Source organism: Eumetopias jubatus, unplaced genomic scaffold (genome assembly GCF_037043125.1).
Source record: "Eumetopias jubatus isolate StellerSeaLion01/CBP00866 unplaced genomic scaffold, mEumJub1_p1.0 scaffold_10, whole genome shotgun sequence".
In the NCBI taxonomy this organism is placed as follows: domain Eukaryota; kingdom Metazoa; phylum Chordata; class Mammalia; order Carnivora; family Otariidae; genus Eumetopias; species Eumetopias jubatus.
Genome location: NW_028274816.1, coordinates 103,305,572 through 103,328,751, shown reverse-complemented (window position 1 = coordinate 103,328,751; position 23,180 = coordinate 103,305,572). Strand labels below are relative to the sequence as shown.

At 50.3% G+C, this 23,180-nt stretch overlaps 1 protein-coding gene across 1 annotated transcript; it reads right to left on the bottom strand.

Moving 5' to 3' along the window:
- Window positions 1-536: 536 nt before the first annotated feature.
- Window positions 537-14,268, bottom strand: CCR7 (C-C motif chemokine receptor 7). The gene is made up of 3 exons (XM_028089785.2): window positions 14,166-14,268; window positions 7,502-7,551; window positions 537-4,693 (listed from the first exon to the last, which is right to left on the bottom strand). Exons 1-3 carry the CDS (start codon window positions 14,173-14,175, stop codon window positions 3,614-3,616), a joined length of 1,140 nt encoding a protein of 379 aa, XP_027945586.1. The 5' UTR covers window positions 14,176-14,268; the 3' UTR covers window positions 537-3,613.
- Between the last annotated feature and the right edge of the window lie 8,912 nt (window positions 14,269-23,180).

The following is a 23,180-nucleotide window of genomic DNA, read 5'->3' as shown; positions in this document are numbered from 1 at the left end:
CTGAATTCCTTTGGGCCTGCTGCCATATTTCTTTTCTTTTGTACCTCATTCTCCTGGACTCAGTGACAAGGACAGGGACTATTTATGGGGGCGAGGGGAGATGCTCCTTAAGGGCCTGGCCACAGGACAGGAGGGACGATGCTTGCCAGAGCAGAGTTAGATGGTCTGGGATGGGGGTGGCATAGGCCAGGGTGGACGCATAGGGGAGGACAGGGGGAGTGCAGGAGATCTGCAGGAAGAGCTCTGGATGGAGCTCGGGGACCAGGATTCAAGTTCTAGCATGGCCAAGAGCTCCTAAGAGACCACAGGTGAGTAATTTACCTCTCTGAGCCTCATTTGACTTACCTGTACAATTGGTGGGAAGGACAGACTGACTAATCTTCAGGCTGTCCTCCAGCTTGATTTATAAGTTGTGGGGGATGGAAATGGGGCTAAGGAATTGAATTTGGTTTCCCTGTGGTTAGCCACTTTTTTTTTTTTTTAGCTACCATGTATTAAACATTTCTTAATAATGATCAACAACACTTCCAGAAGGATTTCTAAGCATTTTACATATATGAATTTATTTGCTCCTCACAACAGTCCTAGGAGGTAGGTGCTATGATTTTTCCCATCACATAGATTAGGAAACCAAAACGCAGAGAGACTACGTAAGGAGCCCAAGTAGCGCAGCTGAGATTCAAACCAGGCAGTCTGGCAAATCCCGTTCTCCTCATCACCACGTTCAATGTTCCAGGCACCGTGCAAAATGTTTGCCAAATCCTCTCCATTTTGCAGTTGAGAAATCTGAGCCTCAGAGCAGTTGAGCAACAGTTGAAGGTCACACAGCTGGGCAGCCATAGAGATGAGGCTCCCAGTCAGCCTGGCTTCAGAGCCTCTGCTTCCCCCCATCCACCTCCCACAATCCTGCCAGATCCTCAGGCCCCCAAAGCAAGTTTACCCGGTACCCTTATATTGCAAAATCTCTTTAAGCAAGTCAGTTCCTCCTTCTGGGCCTCAGTTTCCCCAGCTAGAGTATGATTGGGTTGGACCAGCTGATCTTTGAGGTCCCTTGCAGTCCTGTGAATCCATGATTCTGGAGGTGTGGTGCTTCTGGCTGGAAGGGCAGATTTGGGCCCTGGGGTTGCAGCCAGGGAGGCTGGGGATGGAAAGAAGGGGGAGCTGCAGGAGATGGGGAGGGGCCATGGGGGCCAGTTGTATGAAGCAGAGGAGAGACACAGAGAGAGAAGCCCTGGGTACTGGGTGGGGGGCGCCTCAGTGAATTTGCTCCTTCTTCCTAGGGGTCCCCCAAAGTTCAGGGTAGGCCCACGAGAGCGCTGGGCAAGGGAGTAGGGGCCAGGCCAGCAATGAGCTGAGATAGAGCAGTTTGGGGAATTAACATTGCTGGGGTTTTGTTGTCTTTGTAAATACTCGGAGATGTCCAGTTATTGTAGAAAAATGTATTTGAAGCCGAGATGGCGTGTTTGTGCGGTTGGCCAGGCTTCCTGCTCATGAGCGTTCCTTTGAATTCCTCGCTTCAGGAACTGAGGATCGGTTACCTTCCTGTACCCTCATTAGGATGTACACACCAGCGGGCTCCATGCTCTTCTCAGGGGGCCCACAGGCACTCTGGGGTGCCCCCTCTCACCCCCCACTTGTGCACACACATCTGCTGCTCCACCTTTTAATATTCAGCGTGGCCGTGGCAAGCACCGCTCCCCGCTGGCTGTGCCCGGGCCGCTTCATTTTCCCCAGGGCGTGCTGGCTGACAAATGGTGCCCAGTGCATCCTGCGGTGGAGGGGAATGTCATGTGCTGATGACATTAGGGAATGGGCTTCATTACCAGGCAGGCTCTCTTCACTTTGGAAAGTTGATGGAATCACCTTTGCCCCAGTGTCACCTCCCCGTCTCCCCCTGCCAGGCCCCCACTGGGCCCTTCAGACACCTCCTCACACATCACAGATTTGGGCTAACCTCCTTTCTGGCTTGGAAGAATCAGCGTTCTGGGCAGGCATCAGGGCACCCAGGGACGTGGATCTATGTGGAGGGCAGTGGTTGGTCCCCGATCCCTGCCCCTCCATGATGGGTCACCGGACATTGGCTATTGCTGCAATGGTGGTCTGGGTCATGGATGAACCTGGCTTTCAAGCATCCAGCAAAGTGTGCAGCCTATCACATGGGTGCCATCCCAAGCCTCCTTAATCCAGCATGCTGTGGTCTGTGTGCCCAGGGGGAGGCCCCCCTCTAAACACCACTGTGGGGAGCTTGAAGGGACTGACAAAGGGTTATGGGCTCTAGTTCCAGACCGAGAGGGGACAGATGAGCTGACCAGTGAGCAAATGTTGCTAAAGGTGAGGTTACAGGGACAACTTTGTTCTTTCCAAAGCTCAGCTCAGGCCGTGTCTCTGGGTCACTGCTGATGGCACAGGCTTGGGTCCTCTCCCACGAGATCTGGAAAGGCATTTGCAAGATGGGCACCCTGGGCTTCCCCTCCCCCTACCTCTTTCAGCCTCCTGGGCCTGTGTCATTGGATGGGCTCAGAGCATAGCTAGGCAGACCTCATGGCTTGGATCATCTCTGAGAAATGAAGGCCAGGGAAAGGAGAGAAGAGGGCGTGGTCAGGTGGGAGGTGGGGGCTTGCAAAACAGGAACATACCCGTTTGCCATTTACCAAAAATTTCCCCCCTTTCTTTTAAAGCTGCTGTTTCCGCAAGGGAAAATTTGTATTTGTATGTGAGTAAACTGCGCTGTCTTAATGAACTGAAAGCAGGACAAGATGAGAGTTTTTTGTCCTCACGACTAAGAACAAAGAGCAGCTCATTGCTCTTTGGCAGCTCGCACGGTCATCACCCCCTGGCCCCTAACCTCTTTCGCTGCCCTCTCTTCCATCGGAGCAGAGCTGAGACCCGAGAAGGACTCGCTGCACGTCATTGTCGCCCCAGAGTCCTGGCCGGGAGCATGGCTTTGGCCGGGCAGAGGCAGCTGGCCTCGCCTGCAGGAAACACCACACTCTTCCCCGAGGCCGGGCAGCAGCCTGATGAGAGGGGGCAGGCGAGGGGCAAGTGTGCTTTCAGGGAGGCCTGGAGGCTGCCATTGCTTGGCGGCTCAGATGACAGTGGAAAAAGAGATGGAGGGAGGAATTCAGAGACTTTGACCCACTGGCATCCCCTTTCCCTGACAAGCCAAGAAGTCTCCCCACCATCTCCGGCCTCGGAGACAAAGCCTTGTTTTCTGGAAGGCCTTGCCTCAGCCCTCGACTCTCAGGGAGGATGTCTTGCTAGGTCCAAAAGAGTTTCATTCAGAGGACTCGCCAGGCCCCCTCCACCGGTCTACCTGTCACCAATCTCCCTTCACTCCAAGTGTGGACTGTTTCCTGACTTCCACTTTCGGTTTTAGGTCTGGGGGACAACAGCCTTGGTTTTGGAGTGTTGCAGGATTTGGTGTGGCTCATCAGTCACAACGCTTTGCAACCTGGGTGGAGGTAGCTAGGGCCACAGGGGAGGCCCAGGCTGCCGCACGGGCTCTCCCCACAAGATAGAGCTTCAAGGCTGGGACTGCCTTTCCCTCTGCAGCATCTGGAGCCCAGTCATCTGCTGTCTGTCCCCGGCCCTCTAGTCCTGGCAGAGGAGCCTCCTACGGGGAGAAGGTGGTGGTGGTCTCGGCCTCCACGCTCATGGAGGAGCGTCGGGTGTGGCGGCAGGAGGACCACTGCCGGAGCCGCTCCTGGCTCAGGCAGCCCAAGTCCTTGAAGAGCTTGAAGAGGTCGCTTCGGAACTTGACGCCAATGAAGGCATATAAGAAAGGGTTGACACAGCAGCGGACGCAGGCCAGGCTGTAGGTGATGTCGTAGGCGATGTTGAGCTGCTTGCTGAGCTCACAGCTGCTGCTGCCGGTGATATTGAAGTTGGCCACCGTCTGGGCCAGGACCACCCCATTGTAGGGCAGCTGGAAGGCGATGAAGACCACGACCACAGCGATGATGACCTTGATGGCCTTGTTGCGCTCGAAGTTGCGGGCCTGGAGCAGGGTGCGGATGATGACGAGGTAGCAGAAGCTCATGGCCCCCAGGGGGATCAGAAAGCCCACCACCATCTGGGCCACCTGGATGGTGATCAAGTCTTCCACGTGCTCGGTGATGAGGGAGCACCGCAGTGCTTGCTCACTGCTGCTCTTCTGGAGGCCGCTGTACAGCAGCTCTGGCGTGGAGAGCACCATGGCCAGCATCCAGATGCCCACGCAGGAGAGCTTGCTGATGAAAAGGACACGGGCACGGTGGCGGTGGGCCGAGACGGCCTGGACAATGGCCACATAGCGGTCGATGCTGATGCAAAGAAGCAGCAGCATGCCACTGAAGAAGCTTATCTTGTAGATGCCAAAGATGATCTTGCAGATGTGCACGCCGAAGGTCCAGGACTTGGCCGCGCTGTATGCCCAGAAGGGAAGAGTCAGAAGGAAGAGGATGTCTGCCATGGCCAGGTTGAGCAGGTAGGTGTCGGTCATGGTCTTGAGCCTCTTGAAATAGATGTAGGTCAGCACGACCAGCCCGTTGCCCAGCAGGCCCATGAAGCAAATGATGGTGTACATGATTGGCAGGAACCAGGCTTTAAAGTTCCGCACGTCCTTCTTGAAACATACGGACTCATAAAGTGTGTAGTCCACCGTGGTGTTGTCTCCAATGTAATCATCTGTGACCTCATCTTGGCACAGGCACACCTGCGGAGAAGGGAACAGGGCAACACGATCCAGCTTAGCTGAGTGGGATCCAGCTCAGTTCAGCTAATCTTGCTGCCCTGGGATTGCCCAGAGCAGTGGTTTCAACATGTGGTCCCCATCATGGGCATCATCAGCATCACCTGCAAATTCTCGGACCTCACCTGAGACCTACGAACCAGAATCTCGGCGGCGGGGGGGGGGGGGGGGGGGAGGGAGGCTCTGGAATCTGTTTTTCTAAACTTTCCAGGTGGTTCTTTGGTTTGAAACCAGTGTTTCCCAAATTTTAACATGCATATGAATTACCTGGAGATCTTGTCAAAATGCATGTCCTGATTGACTAGGCTGGTACCTGAGATTCTGTGCTTCTCAATAAGTAGCAAGGGTCTGTTCTTGCCAACTCAGAGAGGCTCAACATTACGTGCCCTGACAGTGGACTGGAAATCGTCTGGGCTTTGAGGTCACATGAGACTTGGGCCGGATAAACACACTTTATCTCTGAGCCTCAGTTTCCTCATCTATGAAATGGACATGACTACTATCTCCCTCACGTGGCTGGCGTGAGGTGCTTAACCTCGATTCTGGCACCCAGAAACTCCAGGAGAGTAGGAATGTGAGTCTTTCATCTTGAGTCCCCTTTTAGAATCTGCTAGAAAGAGTTTTCCAGGGAGCCTACAAAATAGTTCAGCTTTTGAGGAAAAATCCACGTCGGGGTTAAGGTGGAGGAGAGCCTGGGGCCAGAAGAGAGGACGGCAGATGCTCTGTTAAGAAGCCTGGAAGCCCTGGTTTGGGGCAAGCTGCTGTGACACCGGGTGGTGAGTGACTTGCAGAATTCTACGGATCCCCAGGGCCCGAGGCACGGTGCCGAGCATGCGGCAGGGGCTCCAGCAACTTGTGCCTGAGTGCACTGAACTGCACAGCTATTACAGGGGTGGAGGATGCACCGCTGGGCCACAGCCTCCTCAGCTGCGACAGAGTCCTCCCTGCATCCCCAGGAAGAGCAGGTGGCTACATCTCCCACTCTCCCTCTGCACTCCCACCCTCTCCCCCTACCTCTCTGTCTCTCTCTTCCTCGCAGTCTCTTTTGGCAGATCCTGATCAGCTGGGCTCAGCTGCTCAGGGCCTTTATTTAGGTCGTCTGCAGGGCAGGGTGAAGGTCCAGGCAGCCTGCTGTGATTTTATCAAGGAAGGAGGGCTCCTGCCCCTGTACCTCTGTGCACAGTGACGGCTGAGCCTCTGCAGCCTGGCAGCTGGGCTGCAAGACTGCCTGGGGAAGCTCACGGCCCCTCCTCTGGGAACTGGGCTCTGGGCAGCTCACTGTGATGGGTTTTCACGCAACTGGGGAGCTGGAGGGACTTTAGAGATGAGGAAAGGGAGGCTTTTGGAGAACTTTGCTTAAGGTCACACAGCCGGAGTGGAACGTAGTCTCTTCCCCACATCCCGTCTCTGTCTTTCTCACTTCCAAATCCTGACTTTCTCACTGTCACAGAACGAGGACAAAATAATATCCAGGAGCCTTTTCTCTGGGCACTGCTGTCTTGAGAAAAGTCAGTGGCACTCCCCTTGCCCTCATCTGGGCGTGACTGCAGCCTGGGGGTCCTGGGGAGGCTGGCTGCTCTTGGCCACCCGTGATAAGTCCCAGGGTTTTAAGTCCGGGGTCCCCAGACATAAGGGGGTGCACCCAGCCTCTATGAAGCGTGCTCTCCACCACCCTGTCCTGTCTTCTTTTTCTACCTTTTACTACTTCCGGACTCCGGGCCACTAGGCATGATGCCTCTGCAGCCCACGGTCCCACCACATCCTGCCCCATCGAAGCCACCCCCATTCCCCCAAGCAAAGAGAAGAATGAGCCCCAGCTGTCCCTCATCCCTTCCCCAACCTTCCAGCCTCCACTTCTAGCAGTACAGCCCCTCCAGAGGCCTGAAACGGGAAAGAAAGAGAGGAGGGAGTGGTGATGGGGAAGGGGGCCAAGCTGTGGGCTGCAGCCCAAGCTCCGGGGGGCCTCTGGGATGGGGTTTTGGGAACAGTGCCTAGCTTGGGGCCTGCCTCTGGCCGGAGCTCCTGGAAAGCTGCCCCTCTGGCCTCCAGACTTGGGGAAGAGCCAAATTCTGAAGGACTGCCTCTCCAGCTCTGGCCTTGGCCTCCCTCCCGCCCCCCCGCCCCCCGAGAGCTCCCAGCCCCAAGAAATGGAAGAGAGTAGACTATGAGTTACAGTTTCTTCTAACTGCAGCCCTCGGTGGGGCCAGCTTTCCTGTCTCCATTTCTGGGACTGAGAAGCAGAACAGTGTAAATCGGGGGACTTTGCTCCTGCAGAGTTTGGGCCCTCTAAAGTACGTGCGCTCCCCCCACCCCCAGTGTCCTGGGCCCCATGCTTTCTTCCCTCCCCACTAAGTGGGGCTCAAATGGGATTCTTTATTTCACAGAAGGGACTGGGACCTCCAGGGGAGGCTTTGACTGGACGCTGGGGGGAGGGAGACAGCTTTGTGCAGTTCCTCTCCACAGACTCAGATGGAGCCCACATTTCTGTATCCTGGATGGGGACAGTGGAAGTGGGGTGGGGGAGAGGGTGGTATCTTATTTTCCTCTGTGTTTTAATTTAAACGGTGTCGAGGACAGTCAGAGACCATGTGTGGCTTTGTAGGGTCACTCAGCAGATGGAGCGGGGCAGCCATCAGCTTAAGGAATGGCGGGTGGGTTTGTGTCTGGGTCTCTTTCCTTCCAGCAAGTGCCCACCTCCTCCACCAGGACCCTGGGGCTGGGAAAGGGTGGGCTTGGGGATTGAACAGAGCTTTTGTTGGCCACAGATCTCACCTGGAAAATGACAAGGAGAGCCACCACCAGCAGGCTTTTCATTGGTTTCCCTGTAGGAGACAAGGTGAGAAAGTTACTGCTTGTCAGGGACAGCTCTTTGTTAGGAAAGAAAGCCTCAGGGAGGGTGGGGGCACTGCTGGGAACTTCCGTCACAAGCCCCAGGCACCACGGTTGCCTGGAACATCAGAACCAGATTGTGCCTTGAAGCACCTGGCAGGCCGCCAGCCTTGCCCGCCCTCACCTCCACTCCCTCGTCCTGGAAAGGAGTGGGATCCGAATGCAGGGCAGCCCCCGCGCCCCACCCCCTTCTTGGCTCTTCAGGGCATTTTCTGGAGTTGGAAAGCCCACTCTGGTCCACACCACCCCTCAAGGCTGAGTTTCGACTGACCCTGACTCCTGGGTCTGAGTGGCCCCTCCCACTCCAGCTTGTGTGGGAAGCAAGGCCCTGAGGGGAGGGGGGTGGTAACGTGTGTGTGTGTGTGTGTGTGTGTGTGTGTGTGTGTGTCCCCTGCACGGCTCCATCTTTCCTGCATCCTGGTGAGTGGGCAGCCCCATCTGCGGTCCAGAGTGTCCTCTGGGGGAGGCCAGCTGAGAAGATAGGCTGATGCCACAGGGCTAGGTGGAAGAGTGAGGTTATCTCCTGGCATCTCAAGGATGGGAAAGTGCTTCAGGGACCCATCTGCTCCCCATAACCCCCAATCGACTGACATTCATTAAGGCCGACTGGTGGTTGGTGTGCAGTTCTACCGCACACCACTGCTAGTGCAGACCCAGAATCAAGAAGGCATCCAGGGGGGGTGCCCTGGGTGGCTCAGTCGTTAAGCGTCTGCCTTCGGCTCAGGTCATGATCCCAGGGTCCTGGGGTCGAGCCCCGCATCGGGCTCCCTGCTCGGCGGGAAGCCTGCTTCTCCCTCTCTCACTCCCCCTGCTTGTGTTCCTGCTCTCGCTGTGTCTCTCTATGTCAAATAAATAAATAAAATCTTAAAAAAAAAAAAGAAGGCATCCAGGAACCATGTCTTGATGGATGAATGAATGAATGAGTGAGTGATTGAATGCCCCGCTTCCCCTTCTTCCAGGGGAGAGAGCACCAGGGTGGCCTGAGGGGACAGTGTGGCACAATAGAGACTATTCTCTGAGGTAACTACTTTTTTTGCCTGCCTGAAGTGTGTGTGTGTTTGCTCTTTCACTTGTTTCTAATCTGGAGCCTCTCGAGATGTGGGAAAAGGGAAGACACTCAGCTATGGGAAGGGACCCTGCCCTGGCCTGCGCAGAGCAGGGTCGGAACCTGGGCACATTCTGGAAGGCGGGAGGCTCTCTTGAGTCTGAGCAGCATGTTGAGACCCCAGGTTAGCACAGGCCTGGTGTGCTGCGGGCAGAGGATGGACCCTTGGCTGCTCAGTTCTGCTTTGTGGCTGAGCTGAGTGCTGGAGTGGGAGATTATTTCCTCTGAGGGCTGAGCAGGGAGGACAGTGCACAGGGTAATTTATCTCACCTAACCACCTGGGAGCACCTGGAGGGCGGGAGTTGTGCTTTCTTACCTTTGTAGCCCCCACCCTGTAACCTGACCCTCAGGCCTTCCATTCAGGGCCTGGCCCACGGGACAGTCAGTAACTGGGATGCCACAAATGAATGTCAAGGCAGGACTTGCAGGCCGGTCACACCTCCAGTCTCAACAGGGACAGGGAAATGCTTGGGAATCTGCTTCAGGCACCTTCTGGAAGCTGGGGGCCCTCCTCCTACCGGGGAGGGGTTCTGCTCCCCAAGAGGGAGCAGGTTGCCTGATTCTCTGTCCTTGGCTACAGCGCCACCTGCTGGAAGTCTCTCTGCATGACACCCAATTTACTGCGTGCTCCAGGTGGAGGGCCTAAGGTGCGGGATTCTGGGCTTGGGGGTTCCTGGGTCAAGGAGGAAGAGCTTCAAGCCACATAAATAAATTGGTATTTCCCCCACCTCAAGCAAGTTATACTGCACACCACTGCTAGCCACGTCTTTCTAAGGCAGTGCTTTGATGCCAACCGCCACCAGGCCTCCTAAATGCTGAGGACCTCTCTAACCAGCCCTAAGGAGGAAGGCCCTGAAGCTCAGTATGGCAGTCAAGCCCCTCACCGTCTACCTGCACCTGCTTTCCTGGTGTGTCTTCTCTTTCTGAGGACAGGCACCCACTGTCCCATTGTCCCCGGCTTGTGCCTGAGGTTCTGCAGTCCTGGGTGGGAACAGATGATTGTGCAACATCCCAGCTCCCCTCTCCCATTCCCCTTCCTCGCTGAATTACTGTGGGAGGCCCCACTCAATCCCACATCTCTATCTTCAACATGCTCTTGTCACGGTCCAATGCACCGCCCATCCTCCACTGACTCATCTTAGTGTGAAGTGCTCGAGGTTTCTTTAAACATGTACAAATCTTTCGTTACTCTAGAGAAAGCCCGCTTTGACTGTCAGTGAGAACTGAGAAACCTCAAAGTTTTGATAAGTCACAACGGGTAGATACAAGGAGTAAGAACTGTTTCTATTTCACTCCATCAACCCCTTCCCCTGGGCCCTGTCCCATTTCTTTGTCCCTGGCAGAGGGGAGGGGAAAGGAGGTGTGTGTGCGTGTGTAGATGATTTCTCATTCCAGGTGTATTGGAAATGGTGGATGAACAAGGATTTGTAGAGCCAAGAAAGGCCATTTTCAAGAAAGGTAACCAAATGGGAATTTAGGGGAATCTTGGTGTGTGGCAGGAGCCTGGTCAGAGGCCATGAGTCAGATCATTTCTGTCTGTTAGAAAGTCATAAAGCAACAGGCCTTGGGCAGCAGCTTGGGTGAGGCCACTGAAGTTGGGAATCTCAGGGGTTGAGAAGTGGATGACTTATATGTTGGGTATTTTCTGAGTTCTTGAGTTTCTAGTAATAATCATAATGAAAAGAAAATTCCCTAGAACTCCAACCTGAGCCCCCAGCAAGGGAAACTGCTTTCCCGTCTGGGAGGAGAGGATTGCTGGTTGGTTGCTCTCCCAAATCCCAAACTTTCATCCCCACATTTTCCAGGGCCCCTAGGGAATCATGGCTGCCCATTAGCTGGCCCCAAAAGCCACCCCAAACTTTTTCCTCTCTGGAATTCCTCACCTGCCAACACAACTTTTTTAAGGGGGCAGAAGAGAGGGGGAGGGAAGAAGCAGGGAGGCAGTAAGGAAATTTGGAGAGAAGGTGAGAAGCCTGGGGAAGCCTGGGGGTCCCCCTTTCAGATAGGCAAGGATGGATGGCAGCTGGTGGAACCTTGTAGTCCCGTGATAGCCACTGTTTCACCCAGTGATATAATTCAAATTCATTGAGCTTTCACTCTGCACCAGACCGTTCCGTGTATGATCATTTTCATCATCACAAAAGCCCTGAGGTAGGTACTACTGTAATCCCCATCCAGTACTGAGGAAACCAAAGCACAGTGAGATCAGCAACTTTCCCAGAGTCACACCACTGGCTAGTAGTGGAGCTGGGCTTTGAATACTTCAGTCTCCAGAAGCCACACTCTTAACCCGTACTTTGTGCTGCCTCTTAGTCTTTGTGTCGCTCTCCCTCATAACATCCTGTGAGCGATGCCTGGTGATTCTCATGCTATATTCCAAAAAGTAGAGGCCCAGAGAGGTTAAACCACTTGCCTGGGATCACACAGCTGCCAAGAGATGGATCTGAGATTTGAATGGAACTCTCACTACTATGTCACCTTACATTTCCAATGAGTCCTCTGTGTATAGGGACCTCCGTGGAGTGTGACTGGCCCCACCTCTGCCCTGGCATAAGACTTCAGAGCTCCTTCTGAAATGCAACTCACATCCCTTAACTCACCTGACTGAAAAAGAAAAATCTTCACTGGCTCCCCATTGCTTTCAGGACAAACCCCTCAGCAATGCCACACAAAATCTTAAAGACTGGTCCTGCCTGTGCCTCTTGACTCCCTTCTTAACTTCCTCCTTGGCATGGCCACATTCTTTACACCCCCCTCAACTTGCTCCTACCCTGTTTCTGTTAGCTTTTGTCAGAGCTGACTGGCGGGGAGTCCAAAGGCTGAGCCCCCAGGATGTTGGCTACATTGGATTTTCAAGAAATTGGATGTGGATGCCTTTAGGTGGGGCTTGCACCCACTGGTTCACTCTGCTCCCCTCCACTTACCACGTCTTACACCCCCTTCCCTCATTTGCCTTGTTGGCCTCTGATGGAAATCGAGTCTGCTCTCCCTGCCACATCCTGCCTCCCTTGTTCCTCCTCGTCTGGTTTGGTAACTTGTACACGCCTTTCAAAACCCAACTTAAATGCCCCCCCCCCACCCATGTTCACTACTTTTCTTTGAGCTTCCCATGTGTCTCACCATTACCCCATGAGCACTATGTCTCCCTCTGTCTCAGTGGCTTATTGACAGAAATCTCTCTCTCCCCACAAGACTGGTCATGCCCGAATTCCCCCATCAATGATAGTTGACCAGAAGAAGGTACCAAAGAGGAGAGATTTTTTCCAACAGCTACCTGAGGCGTTTCCCTCCTCCTCAGCCATGCTCCCAGGCCAGAAGGCTTTGGCCCTGCATTCCTTCAGCTTCCCTCTGCCACCATTTCAGGCCAAGCTATGAGACCCAAGTCTCTCACAGGCTCATTGTTTTCTTTTCTCTGTTTTGGAGAAGTCTGAAGTCTTAAGACTCTTCTCTCTTGAAGGTGGGGAGGGTGCCTCGGGCTGCTCATTCAAATCATGAAAGAGACCAACTCAGCCCGGCTTTCGTGTTTTCATTTTGTGTAACAGAAACTCTGCCTCCTCCCCCACCTCTTGCTCTCTGCTGGGCAGACAAGAGAGAAAAACAGATTGTTCATGGCCCATCCATCCGCCCTACCAACGGCCCCGAGTCCGTTCTGAGCAAAGGTTCTCTTAGTGGCTTCCCTTCCTACCCGTATTTCAGGCTTGGCCGTTGGGGTTCTCTCTCAAGTTGAGTGAAGCAGGCGAGAACATCCCTTTCTCCTAAACCAGAGGTTGCCCTCCCTCCCCGCATCAAAGCCTGTGAGGCTAGCACCCCAAACCTAGGTCTGGGGGAAGACCCTCAGTGGTGGACTGGGGCTGGTTCTCAGAGGCCCGTGGAGCCTGTGAGCACATCCCTCCCTGACTCTCTGCTCAGTCATTTCAAGCCTTGAAATAGTCTAAGGCTTGAAATCAACCCTTGGGGGGAGAATTTACACTATGGAAATTGGCAAGAGCTGCCAATCAGCGCCCTTCCCCCTGTGAGGGAGCAGGTTTTCCAACATTTCCCAGCACCCCATGGGGATGCACAGAGGCCACAGAGGTTTCCTTCACAGAGGTCACACAGAGAGTCAGAAACCAGTCCTCCGTGGGTGATGGCCTCCGTTCTGTGACTGTGGTAAGTGGGGTGGGGGTCTGCGGAGTGGGGTTAGGGAGCAGGCTGGGAGGAGAGGAAGCTGGAAGAGATTTTTAAAAACTAAAATCAACTCAAAGTTCTTGATGTCATTCATTCATTCATTCATTTCACAAACTTTCTGCTCACACCCCCCAAAGCATCAGAGATGGAGATGCAAGGATCAGGCCCCGCCTTCCAGGCATTCCAGTGGTGGGCTGGGTGGCGACTTTAATCCCTCTACAGTGGATCGCTGGGTCCGCCCAGGGTTCTGGGTAAACTGGGTTGGGGTGGGGGGGAGGCAGAGTAAAGGCAAGAGGCTGTGGTGTGGTGGGAGGAGGGTGAGGACGGCACAGGGCACACCAGTGAACCTTCACTTTTTAAAGGCAACCTCTTGCGGCTTTGAGGCCGCCGTGGTGCTTTGCTTGCTGGTGAGAATGAACCATCCAGGAACTTGGCCTTTGTAGCCTCAGCCGGGTCTGATTTCATAACTTTGATTTACACATGGGGTGTCTGGAGCTGGACATACCCCTCAGAACCCTCTCAGAGCTTCTTTTGTAATCCCTCTAGTTAAGCCTGCGGTTAGCCCAGAGGACAGGCTTTTCCAAGGGAAGAGTCATCTGCCAGGGCAGAAAACGTGCAGAAGTGAGGCAGGGGCCATGCTGGAGGCCTGGGCTATGACTTCTCCAGGCTGTCCCGTTTCCTGCGGCCCACCCAGCCTGTAACCTGCAAGCGGCGGCAGCAAGGCCAGGAGGATGTGGAGCCGGCTTGTGTTTTGCCTCGTAGGTACCACTGGTACAAGGTGGCACCTTCCATTTGCTCCTAAGAGCACAAGCTTCTGATCCCTGCTTAGCAGGCGAGAAAGGTGGAAAGCAGAGGGAGGACGAGGAATGGAGGGCCTGGAGCCCTCTGAGGACTTTGCCCCTGATGAAACAGGTCCCATCACCCCTAGCTGAGATGAAGACAGGTGTCGTCTGGATCACCACCAACCCCAGCCCTGTAGCCTTCTCCAGTCCCTACTGTTCTAGAAAGACACCACCTCCCCCTCCCAGCCCCCGTCTTCCCTGGTGCCAATGGTTACCTCTTCCCCCCAGGCCTGAAAGGTGCATCTGTTGTGCCTGGGAGAACAGGGTGGCATTCTCTGGAAGCAGATACTGATTGCCACCAAAGCAGAACCTGATTTCTCCGGGAGGCTCCCCCACGCGTTCCAGCCCCCTCCCCCATCTCCATTCCACAGAGTCAGGCTGGATGTCAGAGTGACCCAGCGCTGCTCTTTCCCACACAGGGAGGCTCACTCACCCAGGTCCATGACGCTCTCTGGGCAGCTGAAACCACACAGGAAGGCTGTGCCGGGTCTCGAGCTCCCACTGTCTGGGGAGGAAGTGCTTTTAAGTTGTGAGAGGAGCCAGGCTCTCTGCCCCTCCTACCCCAGCTCCTTCCTCCAATCTGACCTCAACCATGGCCCCTACGATGTCTTCTAGAACCAAAAGGTATGAGAACATGACAGTGACAGCCCACTCAGTGGTCATAGGATCATGAATCATCAGGTTATTTATATTCCGAAAACCCCTTGTATAGCCCAGCAGACAAGGATCCCAGCCCCAGGCAGGAGAACATGGGCCAGTTATTGATTTGACACATGTTTAAGCCTGACTACCACGGGCCAGAGAGTCGGAGGTGAAGGAGGGATTATCCCTAGCCCTCCCTTGCCCTGCTCAGTGTCACGGAAAACTACAATTTCCCAAACGACTTTGCCCTCCAGCTTCTTGGGTAGGTTTGGCCAATGGGAGGCACTGACAGATGATGAAAAGTAGAGGAGAAAGGGTATGTCAGAATGTTTCTGACACCTTTATCGAGATATAACTCATATATGTATATGTATATGTATGTATGTATGTATGTATATATATATATATAAAATGCACCCTTTTAAAGTGTACCAGTCAATGGTTTTGTCCATTCACAGAGTTGTGCAACCATCACCACCATCTGTTTTAGAAGATTTTTTATCACCTCCCCCTATTCATTAATAATGACTCCCCATCTCCCCTCCAACCCGGCCCCCAGCCCCTGGTCGCCACTACCAATCTTTCTCTCTCTATAGATTTGCCTCTTGTGAACACTTCACATAAACAGATTTATATATGTGGCCTTGATGTCTGGCTTCTTTCACTTAGCATCATGTTTTAAAGATTCATCCATGTTATAGCACGTCTGATAGCCTCATTGCTTTTCATGGCCTAGTATTCCATCGTATGGCTATACCACATTTAGTCTATCTGTGATCAGTTCAACATTTGGATGGTTTCTACTTTTTGGCTCCTATGAATAATGCTGCTATGAACATTCATGTACAAGTTTTTGTGTGGACAAATGTTTTTATTTCTCTTGGGTATATACCTAGGAGTGGAATTGCCGGGTCATATGGCAATTCCATGTTTAACATTTTTAAATAAGATTTATTTATTTATGAGAGAGAGAGAGAGAGAGAGAGAACGCGCAAGGTTGGGGGGGAGGGGCAGAGGCAGAGGGAGAGAGAGAGAATCTCAAGCAGACTCCACGCTGAGCACAGAGCCCATGGTAGGGCTTGATCTCATGACCCCGAGATCATGACCTGAGCAGAAATCAAGAGTTAGATGCTTAACTGACTGAGCCACCCAGGGGCCCCCCGTCTTTAACATTTTGAAGAACTGTCAAACTATTTCCCAAAGTGGCCTCACGATTTTATATTCCCATACAAAATATGTGAAGGTTCCACATATGGTTCAATATACGAAGGATCCTTGACAAAACCTGTTATTGTCTTTTTGATTCTAGTCTTCTGGTAGTTATGAGATGGTATCTCATTGTGGTTTTGATTTGCATTACCCTAATGATGTTGAGCACCTTTTCATGTGCTTATTGACCATTTCTATATTTTCTTTGGAGAAGCATCTGTTTATCATTTGCCCAAGGGCTCCTGGGTGGCTAAGTTGGTTAAGCATCTGCCTTCAGCTCAGGTCATGATCCTGGAGTCCCAGGATCGAGTCCTGCATCAGGCTACCTGCTCAGCAGGGAGTCTGCTTCTCCCTCTGCCCTTCACCCTGCTCATGCTCTCTCTCAAATAATAAAAATAAATAAAATCTTTAAAAATAAATAAATAAATCATTTGCCCATTTTTAAATTGGGTTATTTGTTTTTTATTGCAAGTTGTTAAGAGTTCTTCATTTATTCTAGATACAAGTCCTTTATTAGCTACAGTACTTGCAAATATTTTCTTCCATTCTGTGGAATATCTTTTCACCTCCTTGATGGTATCCTTTGAAGCATACAACTTTAAAATTTTAGGGCCCAATTCATTTATTTCCTTTTATCACTTCTGCTTTTGGCATTCTATCTAAAAATCTATTGCCTAATTCAAGTTCAAGAAGATTTAATTAATTCCTATGTTTTCTTCTGAGAGTTTTATACTTCTAGTTTTGACATTTAGCTCCGATCCATTTTGAGTCAATTTCTAGATATCATGTACCCTTCTACTCCCAGTATGGAGTGTGTTAAATGCTTTTTCTGTGTCCACTTTAGTTTTTTTGTCCTTTGTTCTATTAAATATGGAAAATATGTGGATTGATTTTTATATGTTGAAACAACCTTGAATTCCTGGGATAAATCACTGGGTCATGGTGTATAATCTTTTTTTATATGTTGCTGGATTGGGGTGTTAATATTTTGTTGAGGATTTTTGCTTCTATACTTATAACCGATAATGGTCTGTAGTTTTCTTTTTTTAACTTTTTAAAAAAGATTTTATTTATTTATTTGAGAGAGAGAGAGGGAGAGAGGGAGAAGCAGACTCCCCGCTGAGCAGGGAAGCTTGATCCTAGGACCCTGGGGTCATGACCTGAGCCAAAGGCAGCGGCTTAACTGACTGAGCCACCCAGGTGCCGCTGTAGTTTTATTTTCTTTTGATGTCTTTGTGTGGTTTGGGTATCAGGGTAAGTGTAATTAAAGATCTGTCAATTTTGTAAATCTTTTCAACATACTAATTTTTGGTTTTATTGATTTTCCCTACTTTTTCCTATTCTCTATTTTATTTGGTTGCATTCTCGTCTTTATTATTTCTTTCTTTCTGCTTGATTCAGGTTTAGTTTTGTCTTTTTTTTCTGATTTCTTAAGGTGAATGGTTAGGTTCTTTACATGAGATCTTTCTTCTTCTTCTTTTTTCCCCCCCTAATATAGGCATTTATAGCTATAAATTTCCAAGTACTCACTTAACTGCATCCCATAGGTGTTGATATGTTGTGTTTTCATTTTCATTCATCTCAAAGTATTTTCTAATTTCCCTTGTGAGTTCTTAGGCCCACTGATGATGATTTAGGAGTATGCTGTTTAATTTCCACATATCTGTGGATTCTTAAAATTTCCTTCTGTTATTGATTGTGGTCAGAGACTGTAATTTGTATGATCTCAATTCTTTTAAATTTACTGAGATTCATTTTATATCCTAACATGAGGTCTGTCTTGGAGAATGTTCCATGTGCACCTGGGAAGAATATGTATTCTGCTCTTGTTGGGTGAAGTAGTCTATAGTATCTGTCAGGTCCAGTTGATTTATAGTGTTGTTCAAGTTTTCTGTTTCCTTATTGATCGACTGCCTGGTTGTTATATCCATTATTGAAAGTAGGATTTTGAAGTCTCGAACCATGATTGCTGAATTATGTATTTCTCCCTTCAGGTCTGTCAGCGTTTGCATCATGTATCTTTGGGCTCTGTGTTTTAGGCCCATATATGTTTATTTGTTAGGTCTTCTTGATGGATTGACCCTTTTATCATTATAAAATGGTCTTTGTCTCTGTAATCAATTTCTGTCTTAAAGTCTATTTTGTCTGATGTTGGTATAGCCTTTCAAACTCGTCTTTGGGTGTTGTTTGCATGGTCTAGCTTTTTCCATCACCAGGATGTTTCCTTCCCTGCTCCCGGAGGCATCCCCAGCAGTGGCTCCATCTGTGATCCTAGAGCCCATCAGCCAGCCCCTGCCTCTGTGGGGCCAGCCCCTGATGAATACCCCCACCTTGGCTCCAGCTCCTGCCCTAGTTTCTGGGCTCTGGTAATACCACCTTTTCCCTACAGTATCCCCTATCCCTCCAGTTCGGGGGAAGTTGTCACTTCCTGCTGTTATTAATCTCTGGGAGGCCTCACCATGCCTTGTTTGACTTCTCAGCCCTTCCAACACCTGGATAACTGGCTCCCTATATTAAATTGCTTTTGTTTGAAATACCTAGACTGGCTCTTGTTTGCTTCAACCCTGACTGATACAGGGTGATTCCTGTCCCCAAAGAGTTTAAGGTACAGAAGAAATTAAGGTTAGATTATACCCCTGTTCCCTACAGTTATGACCAAGACTAAGCATGACATGATGCTTTACTTAAAAGAAGGGAAAGAAATCCCAGATCACACAGGGCAGGAAGGCACATGGACAAGTAGATAGAATAGGGTTTCTTCTCCCCAGACTGATGAACATTCTGTTGGGATATAGTGCAGTGAGCGCTTCCCTCTCTGGGCCTCAGTTTTCTCAAGTGTAAAGTGGGGAGACTGGGCTGCGTAACAGACACCTAAGCTTTGGCATCTGAGACTGAGGTGCAGGACTTGCTTGTGGCATCCTGCTTATGGCTTAACCACTCCCTTTATCCCAAATCCCCCAAGTAGAAGGGTGAGAGGCCCTCACTGAACCTTCCCTCCAGCCCAAAGATTTTGACTACTCTCATCATTGGCATTTGGAGCCCATTTGCCTTTACGGATATAGGAAATCTCTTGAACTAGGTGGAAAGGACTCTCAGGGGTTATATCTGGGCGGGGTGTTGGTAAGGAAGGGCAGGGCAACTTCAGTTTGGAATTCTTCCAGGAGCTTCCTCTGCAGCCCTTTTCCACGTGCCAGATGCTTCTAAGAAAAAAATAAACTTAGAGGCAGACAACCTGTGTTCCAGCCTTGCCTCTGCTATAACTCACTGTGTGACTTTGGGCAAGTCACTTCCTCCATCTAGTTCTTGGCTGCCCACTGAAAATCATGGGATTGGACCACATAAGGTCCAGGCTCTCTTTTCAGGATATTTCTGGTTATCCTCAGGGATTTTCTTTGGTTCACTAGCTGGTATAGGCCCCCATAGAAGGTCCACAAGTATACCGGGAAGGACAGGAGAATTTTGTGGCAGATGCAGCACGTTGTCAGGGTAGAGGGATAAGGGGCTGCTGATTCTGGTCTCCTTAGCAACCTCTGCCTTATGCTAAGTGGTGGTGCTCCCTCCAAATCCTTTTCCCCCCTCTCACTGTCCTGCCCGCCCCCCACCCCCAACTCTGGCTCTATGGACATTGCATGTTGTGGCCTGGGAGGCTTCAGTTTCAGTTTCCTAGCTGGTCTTTGAGCAAAACCATGGGGATTCCCTAGTATTTTTCTTTTTTTTTTAATCATTTTTTATTGTTATGTTAATCACCATACATTACATCATTAGTTTTGATGTAGTGTTCCATGATTCATTGTTTGTGCATAACACCCAGTGCTCCACGCAGAATGTGCCCTCTTTAATACCCATCACCAGGCTAACCCATCCCCCCACCCCCTTCCCTAGTATTTTTCAACACTGATTGTGAGCTCTCCTTCTTCATGATAGCATGCAATCAGTGACTATTCACTGTGAGCACATTCTTTATGGGAGGTACGGTATAGGAAGAACCCAGTATGACTTTCCAAGTCCTATCCCATCCATGGAGACCCAGGTTGGCCCACTTCCATCGCCCTTTCTTCTCTGAACTTCCATAGCATTTTACTCTGGGGACACCCAAATTGGCATGTGAACCATTTTCTATTCTGGAGTAGACTTTATGCTTCTTAAAAACAAAATTGTGCTGTGTGCTTTTCTGGGTTGTCTGCATTGCCTCAAACAATGCCATGATAAAAAAAAAAACACAAATTTTTATGTAGTTTGGTATGGTTTAATAATAGTTCAATAATGGGTCCCCTGGGTGATGTCCGCTCTCGTGGAAGGTTCTGCCCCATCCCACTTGTTATGGAGCATGTGTTGCATGTCTAGCAAGAGACGTGAAGCCAGCTTCTGGAGACTGCTGACTCTTTCCTTCTGGAGAAACTTTTTTTTTTTTTTTTAAAGATTGATTTATTTATTTGAGAGAGAGGCGGGGGGGTGGGGAGAGCACAACAGGAAGAGGGGCAAAGGGTGAGAGAGAATCTCCAGCAGACTCCCTGCTGAGCACAGAGCCCGACATGGGACTTCATATCATGACCCGAGCTGAAATCAAGCGTCGGATGCTTAACTGACTGAGCCACAGAGGTGCCCCTCCCCTCTTTTTCCTTCTGGAGAATCTTAAAAGTCAAAGCAGGGACTTCAGGAGTGAAGCCCCTTACTGATGCTCAGGGGCTCGTGGGAGTGGGCTCCATTGTGTTCAAGCTGTGCCAGGGATGTGCTCAGTCTTATGAGTAAAGGTGAGTTCTTCAAGCCTATGTTCTCCGTTTGGAGTGCCGGGAATACTCCAAAGTGTCCGTACAAAGGACACATTCATAAGAGAAGCAGATGCACTGTCCTTGCTTATATCCAGAGCGTCTTTGCACCATTAGGTCTTTGGTCTTTTAAAGACTTATCGCCTTACAGAAATGGAGACTGTTCAACACTGAGTAGCGGATAAGCAGGTGCCTAATAAACATTTAATTGATTAATGAAGTGACTTTCCTGAGATGCCAGTGCTCCCTTCACCTCTTCCTTGGGAGCTCCTTTCTTCCTTTTAAATTGACTTTGGTGGGAGTTGACTGCCGACACTAGTCTCAGCAGCAGCTTGAATAGGACCTTTATTATGGCAGAGCAGAGAAGACTTTGCTCCCAGGGAATAGGCCCCAGGACATCTGTTTTGGTTCTGCAGTGACTTCATTCATTCCTTTTACAAATATATTTGACAAGCACTTATGTGTCAGGTATGGCTCTGGACTCGGCAAATACAAGGATGAGCATCCATGGTCCCTGGCTTTACCTAGCACTTGGGGCATAGTGGGTGTATTAGTCAGCTCAGGCTGACAACATACCATAGATTGGGTGGCTTAAACAATAGAAATGTATTTCATCATCACACTTCCGGAGCCTGGGAGCTGCAGATCAGGGTCCAATGGAGTCTGCCTCTCTTCTTGGCTTATAGATGGCTACCTTCTTGCTATGTCCTCACATGGCCTTTTCCCAGTGTGTGCAAGGGGCGAGGAGAGAGGCATCTGATATCTCTTCTTATAAGGACATTAATCCTATTGGATCAGGGTCCCCCTCTTATGACCTTATTTAACCTTAATTATTCCCTTAAGAGGCTCCAACTCCAAATCTTGCCACCCTGGGGGTTGGGGCTTCAACATATGGATTTTGGAGGTACACAAACAGTTATACCATAACAGTGGGGAAGATGGGAAAATAAAGAGGCAGTTTAAAAGTATAAACGCTAGGGCCGCCTGGGTGGCTCCGTCGTTAAGCGTCTGCCTTCGGCTCAGGTCATGGTCCCGGGGTCCTGGGATCGAGCCCCGGCATCGGGCTCCCTGCTCGGCGGGAAGCCTGCGTCTCCCTCTCCCTCTCCCCCTGCTCGTGTTCCCTCTCTCGCTGTGTCTCTCTCTGTCAAATAAATGAATACAATCTTAAAAAACTAAAAGTATAAACACTAAAAATATAAAAACATTCATGAAAAGGTTACATTCAACTCAACATGGGAAGGGAAGGATACAAATAGAGAGGTACCCAGGAATATCGTGATGTTATTCTTTATACCTTCATGCATTAAACATTTCACAATACTTAAACAAATAATGGAGGACAGAATATAGTACAATGTAGTGAGAACTAACGGGTAGGGGGTGGGGCAAACCCAAGACGCCTAAGGAGCACGTAGAGGAGGCCATGAGGAAAAGTGCCAGGTCAGAGAGTAGGAGCGACCCAGGGGAAGAAAGAAGGATGGTGGCAAGTGGTCAGGAGCAAGTGCCAAGGCCAGAAGTGTTGCCCAGCAGACCTTGAACGGGTTGCTTACTTCCTCAGAATTGCTCAATTCGGGAGTTCAGGACACCGGGAGAGCCCCACTGTTGAACCTGCCCTTCTTGCAAGGGAGATGTAGCCTGTGGGCCAGATTTCTAGCCTGTTACCCGAGCAGTGGGAGGTTGCGTTTGGCACATGGGACATCTTTTGCTTTTGCTATGTTTTTGGAACGAATCTCTCTTTGCCATTGCAATGTGTCAACGGATGGTGTGCAAGGCGTTTCCTAGAATTGACTGTTCTCCGCTAGTCTGCTTGTCCCTCTGTCCATCCATCCACTCATCCAGCATCAATTTACTGAGCTCCCTCTCTGCCAGGTATTGGGTCAAGTGCTAGGACTTGAAGGCCCAGTAAGTCATGGCCAACTAATGACCACAGAGCATGCCAACTAGTGGGAAATAATAAGCTTCCACATTTGCATAGGGCTTCCATATGTCTAACCCCATTCTTACATCTTATCCATGTAACCTTCAGGGTTGCTCTGTTTGCTAGGTTTCAGTTTCCTGATTGAGGAAACTGAGATTTCAAACAAAAGAAGTGACTTGACCTCTGACTCTAAGCTAAGGGGCTTTTCCCACCATGCCAGGCTGACACTAGGCCTGACCTGAAGGACTCAGGCCATGGCTGTGCCCTCCATGCCTGTGCCCTCCCTCAGACAAGGTTTCCTGCACCCTGTCCTGCTCTCTGAGAAATGTGCGCTCTGCTTTTGGGGAAGTCCTACCCATGAACGAAGGTTTCTGAGAAGGAGCAGGGAAGAAGATCTGGAAGAACCTTTCCTAGTTATTCATTCCAATCACCCACTGATGACTTGGTGGCCTAAAGGGTAAAGAATAATGTAGCTGAACTGTTTCTGTCTGTAAAGCCCTGAACATGGTCTTACTGTTTCTTAACAATTCTTGGACCCACCTTGTATCCTTTTAATGAAATCCTTTTTCTGAATCAATTAGCTAGGGTTGTGTTTCCCAACCAAGAACCTAGGCTGCTAGAATTTGTAAAGAGCGATGTACTATTTATTGATGTGACCCATCCAGTCTTCTCAAGTGAAATGGGGTCTATATGCAAATTCTGTCAACGAACTGGAAAAATACTGATTTTTCAAGATAGGCTCCTAAAGGTCTACATTAGATGAACTGGTCTTATCATGTATATTAAATAAGACATGCAGAATGGATGATATTGACTGAAGACAGAATCCAGAAGAAATAAAAAAAACAAAGACATGTCTGAAAATAATATTAAAAAGTCTGGATTTCCCTCTCTCCTGGCTGAAATCTCTCAA

What these genes read in the sequence shown, in the direction of transcription:
- CCR7 (XM_028089785.2), bottom strand. An exon ending in CTCTCCTTGTCATTTTCCAG is followed by an intron (nt 4,694 to 7,501) that starts GTGAGATCTGTG and finishes CCTTCTCCGCAG; the next exon opens with GTGTGCCTGTGCCAAGATGA.